The sequence below is a fragment of the Chenopodium quinoa genome, unplaced genomic scaffold (genome assembly GCF_001683475.1).
Source record: "Chenopodium quinoa cultivar QQ74 unplaced genomic scaffold, ASM168347v1, whole genome shotgun sequence".
Classification (NCBI taxonomy): Eukaryota; Viridiplantae; Streptophyta; class Magnoliopsida; order Caryophyllales; family Amaranthaceae; genus Chenopodium; species Chenopodium quinoa.
Window position 1 is genome coordinate 5,453,050 of NW_018744092.1, and position 14,020 is coordinate 5,467,069.

Here is a 14,020-nt window from a genome sequence, read left to right on the forward strand (position 1 = left end):
TTTCACCTTGATCCCAATCTTTCTTACAAACACAAATTTGAATGCTTTCCGGAGTTAAGCGAGATCTTTTTTCATCTAACACTCTTCTACCTGCACTAAAAGCAGACTCGGAAGCAACAGATGAAGCGGGAACTGCAAGTATATCTTTTGCAATTCTCGCCAATATAGGAAAACTTTTTTTATGTTCTTGCCACCATTTTATAATTTGAAAGTTGTTGTTGGTCTCATGTTGATATGACAAATAATCATTAATAGCAAGTGTTGAAGAAGATGATGATGAGAATGATGTAGATGCTTTGTGTTTTTTTTTTCATAACTTTATCAAGAAAACCAAATCTAGAATCGAAAGTGCTAGTAGTAGTTGGTGTTGCCAAATCAAAACCATAAATAGATGCATAATGATCATAAAGGTCTCCCAAAACAGATTTGCATTTGTTAATATATTCACTAACATCATAATCGATACTTAAACTTGTATAATAAAATTCTAAAAGATTTTCCAAACCTTCAGCTTTGACACCGGGGTCAAGAATAGCAGCAATTCCATAAATGATTGGAAATTCACTAAAATAAGTATGCCACTTACGTTTCATGCTATCAAGAACGGGACGAAGTCCATCAATCTTCATATGCTCTTCGATGGTGTGAACAACTTTAACACACTCAATTATGACTAAATGAACGTTAGGCTCATAAATATAAGAGAAAATATGAGTTGCACTATCAAAAGCATTTAAAACATCACGAACAAAAGAAGCATTAGTCCAATGACTTTCGGCTATTAACTCAGTAGGATCAACACGAGTCTCATTGTAAAGTTGGGTCAAAATATCACGATACTTTATAGCATCACTCAACAACTTGAAAGTAGAATTCCAACGGGTAGGGGTATCAATAGGCCATTGTCTTTTCTTAAGACCTCTCTCTTTACACATAGCTATGTACTTTCTTCTAAACTGACTGAGTAATCCTAATCCATTTTATAACTGTTCTAATTGGGTTTAGCAATGGTTGCAACTCAGCGAGACCCTCTTGAACAGACAAATTCAAAATATGAGCACAACATCTAACATGCAAGAGACTACCACCCAACAACAAATTCAACTCGGAGTCATTTTTCAAATAGTCAATACACTTTGTGTTTGCAGTTGCATTATCAAGAGACAAAGAAAAAACTTTATTATTCAAGTGAAATTCTTTTAAACAATCCAAAATACGAACTTTGATGTTAAAACCGGTATGCCTTTCTTCCATAGCTTGAAAACATAGTATACGTTTTTGAATAAACCAATCATCATCCACCCAATGAGCAGTAATGCAAAGAAAAGGTTCGCCAAAACTAGAAGTCCATGTATCACTTGTAAAACTAACACGACCATCAAAAGTACGAAATAATTCAATCAAACCACTCCTATACTTATAATAAGAAGTTTGTGTATAACGTCTTAGGGTATTTCGGGGGACACGAGTAAATGCAGGTTGTAATGCAACTTTATTAAAATGCTCAACGTTTGCATTTTCACCGTAACTAAAAGGGTATTCATTAGCAATAACTAAAGTACTCATTTCATCAATCATTCTATCTTTATTATAAATGAAAGGTGTACCTCCGCCGGGTTGGTTCATGTATCCACCCAATTGTGTTTGGACGCCACCCCCCGAAGGACGGGGGCCATTTTCGAACAAGTCGTGTTTATTTTGCAAATGCCGACTCAAGGTTCCGGTTCCATCTCCCGTTTTCCAATTATATGACTTGACATTTGCACCTAGCGCCTTGCAAACTAGGCATGTACACGTGAACCTCTTTGGTTGACCAGGTTGCCATCCCGGGGGTGTGACCTCAACTCGTTCAAAATGTTTCCACACCCAAGAAAAATGTGCTCGACCTCTACTTTCACCGCCACCACCTTTCATAAATCAAATTATTAAAATTAATTTTTAAATGCTATTCATGAAAATAAGCTTTTAAATTTTAAATATTTTAATTATACTTATTTAAACGCATTTTTCATGGTAATTAACTAATTGTAAATCATAGAAAATTGGAAACTAAACTAACTTTATAATCATTAATAATAGTTTTTTTAAATATTCATAACAATAAAAATTAATTAGAAATTACCTTGAGATGAAGATTGAGATGTTGGTTGCGATGGAGGTGGCATAGTTGAACTTGATGATTGGTGGGACTCGTGGGAGAAATATTGTGGTGGAGACGTTTGAATATTTTGCCTATCTCCTAAACCATAATCTCCATATTCATTGACAAATTGGTTTAAATTTTCCGTATTAATTTCATACGAAAAATTTGCACCACCACTCCTTTGGCTACCACTTCGACCACCACTTTGACTCCTTCCCATTCCTCCTCTTGAGCTCATTTTTTTTTTGTATGATTACTAATTATAATATGGAGAAGAACTTTTTTTTTTTAGAATCTTAAGAATACTAATAATAATATTAAGGAGATTTTTTTTAACAAAAATATAACTCTATATAACACTTGAGAATTTGAGAACAATAAGAATTTTTAAGTAAGAGAGAAAGAAAGCTTGAATTTGTGTGGAAATTTGAGTGAAATGGAATTGGTATTTATAGGAAAAATAGAATGGATGATCATACACTTAAAAAAACTAGCCGTTAGATACAAAAAACTAGCCGTTAGATACAAAAAACTAGCCGTTTTTTTTTAAAATGGATGTTAGGCCGTGCGGGTCGTGCGAATTGTGCGGGCTGTGCGGGTCGTGCGAATTGTGCGGGCTGTGCGGGCCGTGCGGGTTGTGCGGGCCGTGCGGGTTGTGCCGGCCGTACGGGTTGGGTGGGTCATGCGTGCGGGTTGGGTGGGTCATGCGTGCGGGTTAGGTGGGTTGGCTCGTGCGGGTTGGGTGGGTCATTCGTGCGGGTGGGCCGTGCGGGCTGGGTTGTGCCAGGTGGGTCGGGTTAGGTGGGTTCACGGGCTAGGTGTGTCGAATTAAATGAGTCAAAACGGGTTGTGCGATTTGGGTCGAATCAAACGGGTTAAACTGAGCTGGGTTGAAATGGGTTGTGTCGAAAATTTTGGACCCACGACACAACCCGGATTAAATCCGAGCTGTGCCGGCTGTGCCGGATTGAAACCGGGTCGGACCCACGTGACCCACCAGCCGTGCGAGTTAGGGTGGGCTGGGTCCAATCCGGCCCACTGGCCACCTCTAAGTGTAGCAGTAACACTCCCAAGGTTTGATGGTTGGTTTTGAAAGATAAAAAGGTTACTCTTATCGTTTTACAAAGACCCGAATTTTGGGGGTGTTACACCAGGGTCCCAGTAGCCTGTTCTCTTCCTCACAGCAGTAAACAATATACACCCAACACTATCACGAGCCACCACGCCTAAACCCACGGATTTATTAGGCAGTAAGGCAGCGTCGGTGTTGATCTTAACAACACCATTCGGAGGAGCTGTCCAGCTGCTGGCAGACAGAACCTTCTTGCTCACTGATCTGCCAAAAACTCGTGCTGCATACACATTATAATCCAGAACATATTTCGTGAAGTTCACTGCCAAAGCACAAGAATCGTGGGCTGGGTTCTCGAAGATGCACAAGAATCTTGGCTTGTCCAAACAGACCAAGCTAAGGCTGCTAGCAGGGACAAATCTTGCTTAGACAATTGATCAACCAAATCCGGAAGAGAAATAGAGAAGCACTCATCTGATCTTTCACGAATGACATCCCACATTGGGCTGGATTCCCAGACTAATTTCGCATGGCAGCACTTTCCCAAAATACCTCTCTCATTTTATTTATTTTTTTTATAAAAAAACTACCATCCTTTTAAAAAAACTACCATATTTGTTCAAATAAAAAAAATCCGTCTTTTCTACTTAAATTTTTTTGAAGGAAGTCAAATTTTATTATTTAGCCTACATACATCATCAACACATTTTTTTTAATAACATTTTTTTTATTGTTTTTAATCAACAATTTTTAAAATCACTAATATTTTTTTTTATTAGAATAATTAAGGAGATAATATTGTGGGAAAAAACCCAGATAATCGGGCTTGATAAATTACTTATATGGCACATGCACGCGTTGTGTGCGTCTCTTAGCTTGGGTGAATAAAGTATGAGAAAAAGTATCTAAAAGTATAATTGTTGTGGGGTTGAAAAGGTAAGATGGTAAAAGGAGTATGACATAAGTAGAATAAAGTAAAGTAGGTAGAACCCGAAAGAATGACCTAAAACGGAAAGCGGGTAGAACAAAAAAGAATGGGGAGTATAACACATCTTTTCACGTCGCGAACATATTCACTCTCCCATCCACTTAACAGTTTCATATTAATATCTATTTCACCACTTATTTTGTAGGAAAAAAACTCTAATCCATCTTTGCTTTATCAAGTACATAAATAAAAGTATCCTTGACTTTCCATAAATGTGGGTATCATACCACCTCATACCTATTCTACCCATCCTTTATTTCACCTCACAAAATCTTGAGTAGTTTCACACTTTCACCTAACCAGTCAACTATTACATTGTATAAAAAAATTAGTACTGTAACTTTTAGTACTCCGTATATGATAATCGGTGTGAACAATAAATAAATTTTATACAACAATTATGAAATGGGAAAAGGCGTGGCAAGAGATAAGATATAGTAGACCCCACACGTACACACTTAATTTTTACATCTACACCCCATCCCATCACTCAATTCGTTTTTTATTCTTATCTTTACTACCAAACTGCCGCACATGCTTACCTAATTGAAATAGATGAGAGCCAAATTCAACCTAACCCGCCCTAAACCATATCCCTATGACCCCATACCCAATCGACTTGCCTTTCTAGCTCAATCCTTCGGAAGTGCGACTCAACCCGTGCTCAACTCTACGTTATTGTAGCCGATGCGTGTATTCGCAGTCTCGAACAATTCTCAACTAAAACCAGTAAACCCTCCCCTCATTTCTTCGTCCAATTCCAGAAACCTTTCCTCTCTCCTCAAATCTGAGCGACAAAGATGCTGCGGAGCGCCATAACCAAGGGCCTTTCACTGCGCTCATCACAGTTGTCGTTCTCAAATGGGTTGATTTCTCAAAAATGCCGAGCATACAGCCTTATTCCAATGGTGATTGAGCACTCTTCTCGAGGAGAGAGAGCCTATGATATCTTCTCTCGTCTCCTTAAGGAGCGCATCATCTGCATCAATGGCCCCATCGCCGATGATACTGCTCATGTTGTGGTTGCTCAGCTTCTATACCTTGAATCTGAAAACCCCTCTAAGCCTATTCACATGTACCTCAATTCACCCGGTGGCGCTGTTACTGCCGGTTAGTTTTCTCACTCATACTTTTTTTTTTTCTTCTTTGGTTTTCTGAAATTTTGTTGTTTTTTATGATGTGGGTGTTTGTTGATTTTTACTAATTTTGGTAATTTTAGCAGTTCATTTGGTTTAATTGCAGAAATGCATGTGAATTTTTGTGGAAATTCATGTAATTTCTATATAATCTGTTTTTCTACCTGGGTTTTTGTTATTTTTAAGCTCTCCTTTTGTTTCATGAGGATATGGTTGTTGTGAATGATTTTATCTATTTTAAAGTTCATTTTGTTCTCTAGTGTTTTGGTTTAATTTTCATATACATAGGTGAACTTGGAATTCCTGTTGTATTTTAGACGAGAACTTGGAATTTCTCAAATTATGCTCTAGTGGAAGAAACTACATGAAAAGTGGGACTGTGTATGTGTGAGTGTAGTGTGTGTTCGTGCGTGTAGTCTCTTATGCTGGAAGAAGGGGGTGGTGCAGAATCTCCCTTGTAAGTTTCTTTAGAGGTTACCTAATGCTTCCTAAATAGTAACTACTTTCTCCGACTAGAAGTAATAGTCGTATATAGGGTTCTAGGCCATCTTGAAATTGTCAGTCACAATGTCTCAAAATGAACATATTTGGAATGATCGATGGTGAGTGGTGTGTGTGTGTGAGAGAGCGAGAGAGACTGAGATAAACTGGGATTGATACATGTGCTATAAAGGGTCCTCTAGGAAATCATGTCATCTCTGGAGTTAAAATTATGCGAGTATGTGACATTTATTTCTGGAAGGAGTGTATGGCTGTATGTGTATCCTGACAAGGGAGAAAATTTAAATTGTGCTGGTGAGTTCTTGTAGTTGTTTACTCACTTACCATCTTCAGCCATCGTGTTGATTGACACCACGCCATTATCTCTCTGAAATACAGGTCTTGCAATTTATGATACAATGCAGTACATCCGTTCTCCAATCAATACCATTTGTTTAGGACAGGCTGCATCGATGGCTTCTCTTCTATTGTCAGCGGGTACCAAGGGTGAGAGAAGGTCACTCCCAAACGCAACAGTTATGATCCATCAGCCATCTGGTGGTTACAGTGGGCAAGCAAAAGATATGACTATTCACACAAAACAAATTGTCCGTGTCTGGGATTCATTGAATGCATTGTACTCTAAGCATACAGGGCAATCTGTTGACATTATTCAAAAATACATGGATAGAGATTACTTTATGACACCAGAAGAGGCTAAAGAATTTGGGATTATAGATGAAGTCATTAATGAGAGACCCATAGCTTTGGTAAGTGATGCTGTTGGTGCTGAAGACAAAGACAAAGGTTCAAAGAAGGATACATAGGTGAGGTATGTGTCATTCACACCACCACTTGTTGCTCTAGTGATTAATTTTTGTATTCTGTTGAAGTGGACTGTTTATTAGCATACTATATGCACTCTATTATCTGCAAATGCTGAACTTTTTCTTTGCTTTTGATGTCTAAGCTTTTATTTTCACTTTTATGTCAATACTTGTGCATTTCAAACTTATGATATGTGTAGGGTGAATATCACTGTAGCTGAGAGGTACTGCAGGAAAATCAGGAGACAAATCACAGTTTCTGCTTCCATCTCCCTTCTAAGTGGCATGGCATGGTGTTGATTCTCATGGGGTTGGGAAAGGGGAGATGGGTAGGGAAAAATAGGGTCATGGCTGGGCTTTGATTATCCTGGGGGATTCCTGCAATAGGGTTTTAGAAGGGAAAGTCATTTTTGTATGTGGCTTATTGTACTTAGATCCTGTATTGGCATAGGTGGCTCATACTGAAATTCTAATGAGGTGAATGTCAACCATTAAATTGTCATACCCTTCTCCGCTCATTTTGTTTGCAGAAGTGCCACATTTTTAAAAGCCATTCTCTTGGCCGATCTTAGTGACCAATATAGTTCCAACTTTTTCTTCCATACCTGTCACCACATGTCCCCTGGAGGTTTTTTTTTTTTTTTTTTTTTTTTTTTTTTTTTAATTTTCTGAAAGAGTACCCTGGAGTTAACATGAACTCTAGTAGTATATAATGTAACTAGCTTCCTGCAACATCAACTGAGAGAACGTGGAATTAAGCTAACTCCACTCAGTTGCAACATCAAAGAATGGGATACAGTGGCAACTTGAAATTATCTACAAAACATATGAAGCTCTTTAAATCTCTCTACATTCAATCAGTTATAACTGTTTCAATGTACTTCCTCAGTTTTTTTTAGTTGCAACACTTTTATTTTCACGGTCTCCTTGGCAATTTTTGAAAAGGAGAGAGATAGAGAGAAAAAAATAAGAGGGGCCCATGTGGGTAGGAGAGAGATAGAGAGAAAGAAATGTCAAAAATGGAAAGTGTTGACAATTTCCAAAAAAGGAAGGTGTTGCAACTAAAAAGAAATGGAGGAAGTATAAAACAACCCCTCGAATGTCAAGGTGTGTGATTTTGTTAACCCTAACTGTGTCCTCTTGACAAATGTTTAACTAATTTGGAACATCTCAAGTGTTGTTACCTCACTTATTTTGTGACCGATGACTGTTTGTAGTCCTTTTGTAAAGGCAGGGTAATTTCTCTGGCTGAGTTTCCAATGTGGGATAATAGACTGGCAGACTATAATACACGGTGCTCTATCATTACAAGAGAGATTGATCATAGGGATGGTATTTTAGTAGAAAGAAATATTTTGGGTTTAGGAATAAAACTTACTGGTGCAAACTGCAAAGGAGGTTGTATACTTGTACTTTCAAAGTTTTAATGTTGTGTTTGGAAGTTGATTGTTTTTCGTGCTGTTTATTAATTGACTCTTTGAATTTTTTGCAATACATTTGCAACTTAACTCTTTCCCCATTTTCTTTGGTAGCAGTAGATTACATCCACTTTTCATTGTTTATTCGTGATCCATAGTGGGATATTGTATAACTGCGTACAAATTCATGCCTTCTTCTGAAGCACCCTGCACCCCTTGTTAGTGCTGCCTTACTTGCTTCATATCACGTTTCCATGTGCTCTCATTCTGTCATGTTGGTCAGTTCTCTAAATTGCGGGCATATGAGCCTTTGCCTATTCTGTGATAAAGGAATTTTGTGGGTGAGGCCTGAGGGGCTGAGGGCAATAAGTCATCTATGGAAATACCAGGAGAAAGATAGTTGCTGTTGGCTACTTGGCTGGATTGATTACAGCCCAAACCATTATCACCGGCTTTGAACTGTGGGTAGTCTGATATTAGCAAAGGCTTTGAGCATGCTTTGTAGGCTGTTGCTTGATGATTATCATATTTAATGATAAGTAATAATGAGATATATTTAAAAGACACTGAAGAGCATAACCATGTACAAATGGAGATGAATTTCATACTTTTAGAGAGGAGAGAAGAATGTGTTGCTTTCTGCTATCTTAGCCTCTTAGGACATACAGACTGGAGATCGCGGGTGTTTTTATCCTTAGCTTGGAGTTCTTCTGTGTGTGGCTGATTATAGAAGTGGAAGATTTTCACTTTAACTCTTTTTTATTTTTTATTTATTTTTTATTTTTTTTATTTCCATGTTTATTGATTTCTAAATCTTTCTTTGAATGAGTGGGTGAGGTTATTGCTGCCTATGTAACTTAAAAATAGTTTTACTCTTCAGTTGCTTCTCGATGTCAACACTTCACATCCTGGGGTTGGAATACGTCCTTTCATTCGCTCCTCTTCAATGGAAGTTTGATTCTTTTGATGAGATCTTAATTTGAAATTCAGTTTAAATGAATCCTTTTTCCCTGAAAAGTGCCTACTTGCTTCAAGTTTTTATTTATTCATTTATTTTTACTTATTGTGAAGACTGATTACCCACCAAAGTAGAAACAATATGAAATTAGAATTGTCATTGATTCAATGCCATTGTTGAAAACCCCATTCTCTAACAGCATCAACCCACACCTTCCTCCTTGACATGGTTGTGCTCTCACATTGAGTAGTATATAAAGATTTTGTTTGGAAAAGCAGGCTTGGGATGTAGGTGTGTCTTTGGTGTAGAGTAATATAAAAACTAGATTTAAGCCTATGCTTGCACTTTTTTTTTTTAAATTTTTTTTTTACATCTAACATTCTGTATATCTTGTGATCTCTATGGATTATTTCTTTCTAAAAAAAGGCACTTTTTATTTATTCTAATTCAATTTAAATCCCTAATCTCATTTGTTGATTATTACTTCCTATATCAATAAATGATAATTTTGAATTTTTAAAATCTCCGATCTCATTTGTTGGTTATTACTTATTTGACACTTAAATTTTTTAAATTCTTAAGTAAACTATAAATCTCTTTTCTCATCTATAAAATTTTAATGCTCGCTTATGTGGCACTCCAAATGCTCTCGAAAAATTCCATATATACCAAACTTGCAATTATATCTCTTTCTCTCCTTTTCATTATTTTTAAACTTCACAAAGTGAGAATTATGAACCAAATCCTTGAGGCCGTGGGCATTAGGGGAATGATTATTATAAACCAGCTGTGAGTTAAATTTGCTATCAGTAGGGAAGCATTATCTCTGTATTATGCCTGAAATATACTGAGAGTGGTTTGATTATCAAGATCCTTTTTTTTTTTTTTTTATTATTTTTTTTTTAAAGATTGCCCGTAAAAACCTACGAAACGACAGAGAGTGGTTCAGTAAATGAAATGTTTTTCGTTGTGGTGATAACTAATTTTTGGCCCGGGCGAGGAGAAGCAATGAAGGATTCTGTGGATTTTCACCAAGATTTGACTTACAATATAGTGTTATACTCATCATTGCCAAGAAAATAAATGTCAAGTGGCGATTACTATCCGGCCTACCCCTACTAAGAGCTCTAGTCCACAAGAAAAGTAAGGTGCCAACCAGATTCGATTTTTCTCACTAAAGACATAACGTGGTACATCAACCTTGCCTTTTCTCTCATGCTTAACTACAGCAGCTAGGATGACTCCACGCTTAACCTTAGATCTTCTGTGCTTCTTTAGTCCCTCCTTATGTCTTTCTAATGCTCTTAAATTGCAAACTCAGAAAAAAAAAAATAAGCATGGGCTGCATACCACAACACATTTCCTGACTGAAGCTGCATTCAAATACTAATTGGGGTAACTGTCTCAGGCTGACTATGACACACTAACACACAAGGCAAGTGTCGTCATCTGTCATCAGAGCTCACAGACCTACAAATTCTAACATCTTTTTCTTGTGTTCTTAATTTTGAAAAGTGTCAATGCTCTGTAATCTGATTCTTCATTTCATCTCAATTCTTAAGAAACCATGTTGTATTTTTGACACCCCGACATGAGTAATTTAGTATGGAGTATGGGCACACACCACTATATTTTGGACCAAAAACAATAATTGTGTTTAACATAAGCACGCGAATCCAAGTAACATATGCCCCCTAATATGCTAGGAAAAAGGCTCACGTAGGCTTAGTAGACTCATCTGACATACCTTGGCACAATGCACATGTCTCCTGGTGCAGCGCGTTGGTAGCTTTAGAGTAGAGGCAAAGAGGGGTAGAAGCCCTAAGTAAATTACTGACTTTAATTATAATTTCTCAGGATGAAGTTTACCCATCTTTAAGATCCTAATTTGATCCAAAGCCCTTGATGGAATTGCTTCCATTTGGACGCTAAATCAACTGCCCTGATTTGGTAACATTATCCTAATTTACTATTATATCAAATTGGAGGTCATTGCTCACTGGTCACATAACAACGTGACTGCGATTGTTGGTGAGTGTTTTTTGTGACCGTAGTTGGTCATTTTACCTCTGGTGGCCATCGCTGGTCATCCTTTTTAGGTTGGCAGATTATTCCTCTTCGCTCTTTCTCTTTGTTTCTCTGTTGTTTCAAATTCTTTCTAGCTCACTTGCTGAAAAATATAAAGTTTTGAGTGGTCAGTGTTTTTTCAATTTTTGTTTCCCATGCAGTGGACTTGTATTTTAATATTTATACTCTTTTTAATTTTTATTTATTCATTTTCTTTCACATATGTCTTAACATTTACTTGAAATGTGGGTCATATACTGAAATTACACTCCCCACACACACCACACACACACAAAAAGGAATAAATGTGCCTCGCATATGTGAAGTGCATGCCTTCATCTTGCACCTTGCTCTTAGTTTTCCAAGGACCCTTTTCGCATGAGTGCACCTTGCGCTTTAACTTCAGCTTTCCGTACTTAACTATTGAGCTGATTAAGGTAATTGCTGTCCTAAATTGGCAACTCTACTTTATCTTCATCTCCTAGTAGCCAAATACAACCACTTGAAGAATTGAAGTTGTGTAGCATGTTTTGGATGGTGCTGGCATTGGGACCTAACAACCCTATCTTCTAAGTTGTCTTTACCACATATTACTTCCAACCCAGTAGCTGAGGTACTGTGACTGTAACTCCACAGACTACTAGCCTTGTGCTTTGTAGTAGATTTAGTATATCTGTTTGACCGGCAGGAAGCAGGATTCACCTTATAAGCACAAAAATCAATAGAAGCAATGCTCTCTGTGATTTAAGATCTTTTGCACTAGTCATTTAAACCTCTCTATCAGTCATGTGCTTTGAGGTAGGTATGGTTAATTTCTCTCTGATCCATGATTACCTCCTAAACATACAAAATGTGCCACTTTTGATTCAGAAAACAAAGTATCAGGCAACCTAAGGGCTATGAACTATCTGAGTATCTGGTATAATGTTGTAGGTGATGATTACGATTATGTTAGTGATCTTGTATGGTAAGTGCAATATGTGTACTGCCCCCTTCCTTCATCACCGTTCTTTATATAACCTTCTATTAAAATTGCTGTTAGAATAAGTGGTTTTTATTTCTCACTTGTTTAATTTTAGTTCATCTATGTTACATGGACTCGGGTACCCATGTATGACATGGGTATGTGTCCAAGCGTCCGACTCGGCTATTTTGTGGAAAAAATCAATGATTTTTGAACCAAAAGTGAAGTGTCCAAGCGTCATACCCATGTCCGAGTGTCGAGGGTCCGACATGGATACTTAGGTAAAATGAAGAGTCCATGTAACACTGGAACTCTTCATGATTGACCAACCATTAGTAGCATGGTTCTATAATATGTAACCCATTTCCATGTCTAGCCATCATAAGTTTGTCTTTCTATTTGTTTTGGAGTCTAAAATAAGTATTTAAAACTGCTGGAGATTTTACCAGAAGTTATGATTAAAAGCTGGATTAAAAGACAATACAAGCTTTTGAGATGGTTGTTCTCTCCCGAAGTGTAAAATAAAACTAAAGAAAACTTTCAATAATATTATTCTTCATGTTTCTCGCTATTCTTCTCTTTACATAGCATTTCTTTGTCTAACTTACTGACTAGCTTCCCCTAAATGCTTATTCTAACAACTGATTATGCATTGCTTACGCTGTTACACCTACCCCTTCCCCTTGGACTAGTTCATTACACAAGTGTTGGTGAGTAGTGGAATATTCTGTATACCATCACTGTTTTTGTTTTTTATTTAAGCCCAAGGATGCATTAGCCATGAAAGATACAGTTGTATCTTAGGGTGAATAGTTTATCTGTATAAAATTAAATTTTGTGTTTCATGTGTTAGAAAGTTTCAATGCGGGGATTGGCATATTGTTTTGACCTGATTTCTTAAAAATTTTTTTTAATCATATCTGAAACATTTTAAATCAAATATTGTTGATTTCATGTTCTCCACCCTTGCCTATTGATGGTGACTTGTCTGTAACATGCTTTATTTTTTCCCTTTCTTTTATTTGGTTGTGTGTGCGTGTGTATTTACCTTGTCGTAGTTATATAATTGCATAATATGATGTCTTAAGGTTTTTATTTCTGCTGGCAGATGGTCAATTGTGAGAGAAACGTTTCTTCTAACATAGTAGATGAATAATGGTTGAACATCACTGTGGTAGATGTTGAAGTTTGGAGAGCAGCTTTCGTTGATTGTTGCTGAATTGAGATTTATGCGTATTGATAAGCCCCGGATAGAGCAATCATTGAACATGGCAGGCGCTTATACATTTGTTGAATACTTTCAGCTGTGTATTTTTTGCCTTCTCCATTTCATTTTATGGAACTTACAGTGTATCTGTCACTCTGGAAGTGTTCTTGGATGATTCTTTTCATAGTAACATAGCCATCATTATTCATTACTGTCCTTTACTTGTGCATATCAAAAGGGCTTATAAGATTGCGTCGTTCGTGCTGGCAATTGGTGAGCTAAAGTGGTGAATCTCTGAGTTTTATACTCTGGTTTATCAGGAAATTAAGAATACCATATCCACTCTTCGTCGACTTAGGAAAAGCAACATTTCGTGATGTTCGTGTTGTTTTTCTGGGCTCTGTGACGGACCTCTAGATATAATTAGAGTGTGTTTTTAGTGTTCTGTGAACCTCGCCATTATATCATTCATTATATGTCGTATTAGAGTTAATCTAGCCCTACTTAATCGACTTGGATGCTTGGGAGCGCAACCATCATATGATTCCTCTCAACGGACCTGGCTAGGTGAGGGGTGAGGCTAGGCCAATTTCCAACCCGAGTCTTCCCTGAATCAATTTTTATAGCCAGGTCACTTGAGTCCCATAACTCATTAACTCCCATTGAGTAGAGTTTGAGGGTAAAGTTGGTTTTACCGGTTGAGAAGTAACTTTGACCATTAACATGTTTAAAATAACCAGTACGTCAGTGGTTGGATTAA

General features: G+C 37.2%; 1 protein-coding gene across 2 annotated transcripts; it reads left to right on the forward strand.

Annotated features, from left to right (window-relative positions):
- The first annotated feature begins 4,786 nt into the window (after positions 1–4,786).
- LOC110692013 (ATP-dependent Clp protease proteolytic subunit 2, mitochondrial-like) lies at positions 4,787–13,476 on the forward strand. 2 transcript variants are annotated; one of them, XM_021869006.1, is made up of 3 exons: positions 4,787–5,313; positions 6,219–6,646; positions 13,162–13,476. In XM_021869006.1, exons 1-2 carry the CDS (start codon positions 5,004–5,006, stop codon positions 6,644–6,646), a joined length of 738 nt encoding a protein of 245 aa, XP_021724698.1. In that variant the 5' UTR covers positions 4,787–5,003; the 3' UTR covers positions 13,162–13,476. The 2 variants fall into 2 exon arrangements, with proteins under 2 accessions (XP_021724698.1, XP_021724697.1); XM_021869005.1 differs by having other exon boundaries at positions 4,790–5,313; positions 6,219–6,651.
- The last annotated feature ends 544 nt before the right edge of the window (positions 13,477–14,020 follow it).

Excerpts from the sequence above, each read along its gene's own strand:
- LOC110692013 (XM_021869006.1), top strand. The coding sequence starts at position 5,004 with ATGCTGCGGAGCGCCATAACCAAGGGCCTTTCACTGCGCTCATCACAG. Across the intron at positions 5,314-6,218 it reads CGGTGGCGCTGTTACTGCCG|GTCTTGCAATTTATGATACA; the intron begins GTTAGTTTTCTC and ends TCTGAAATACAG.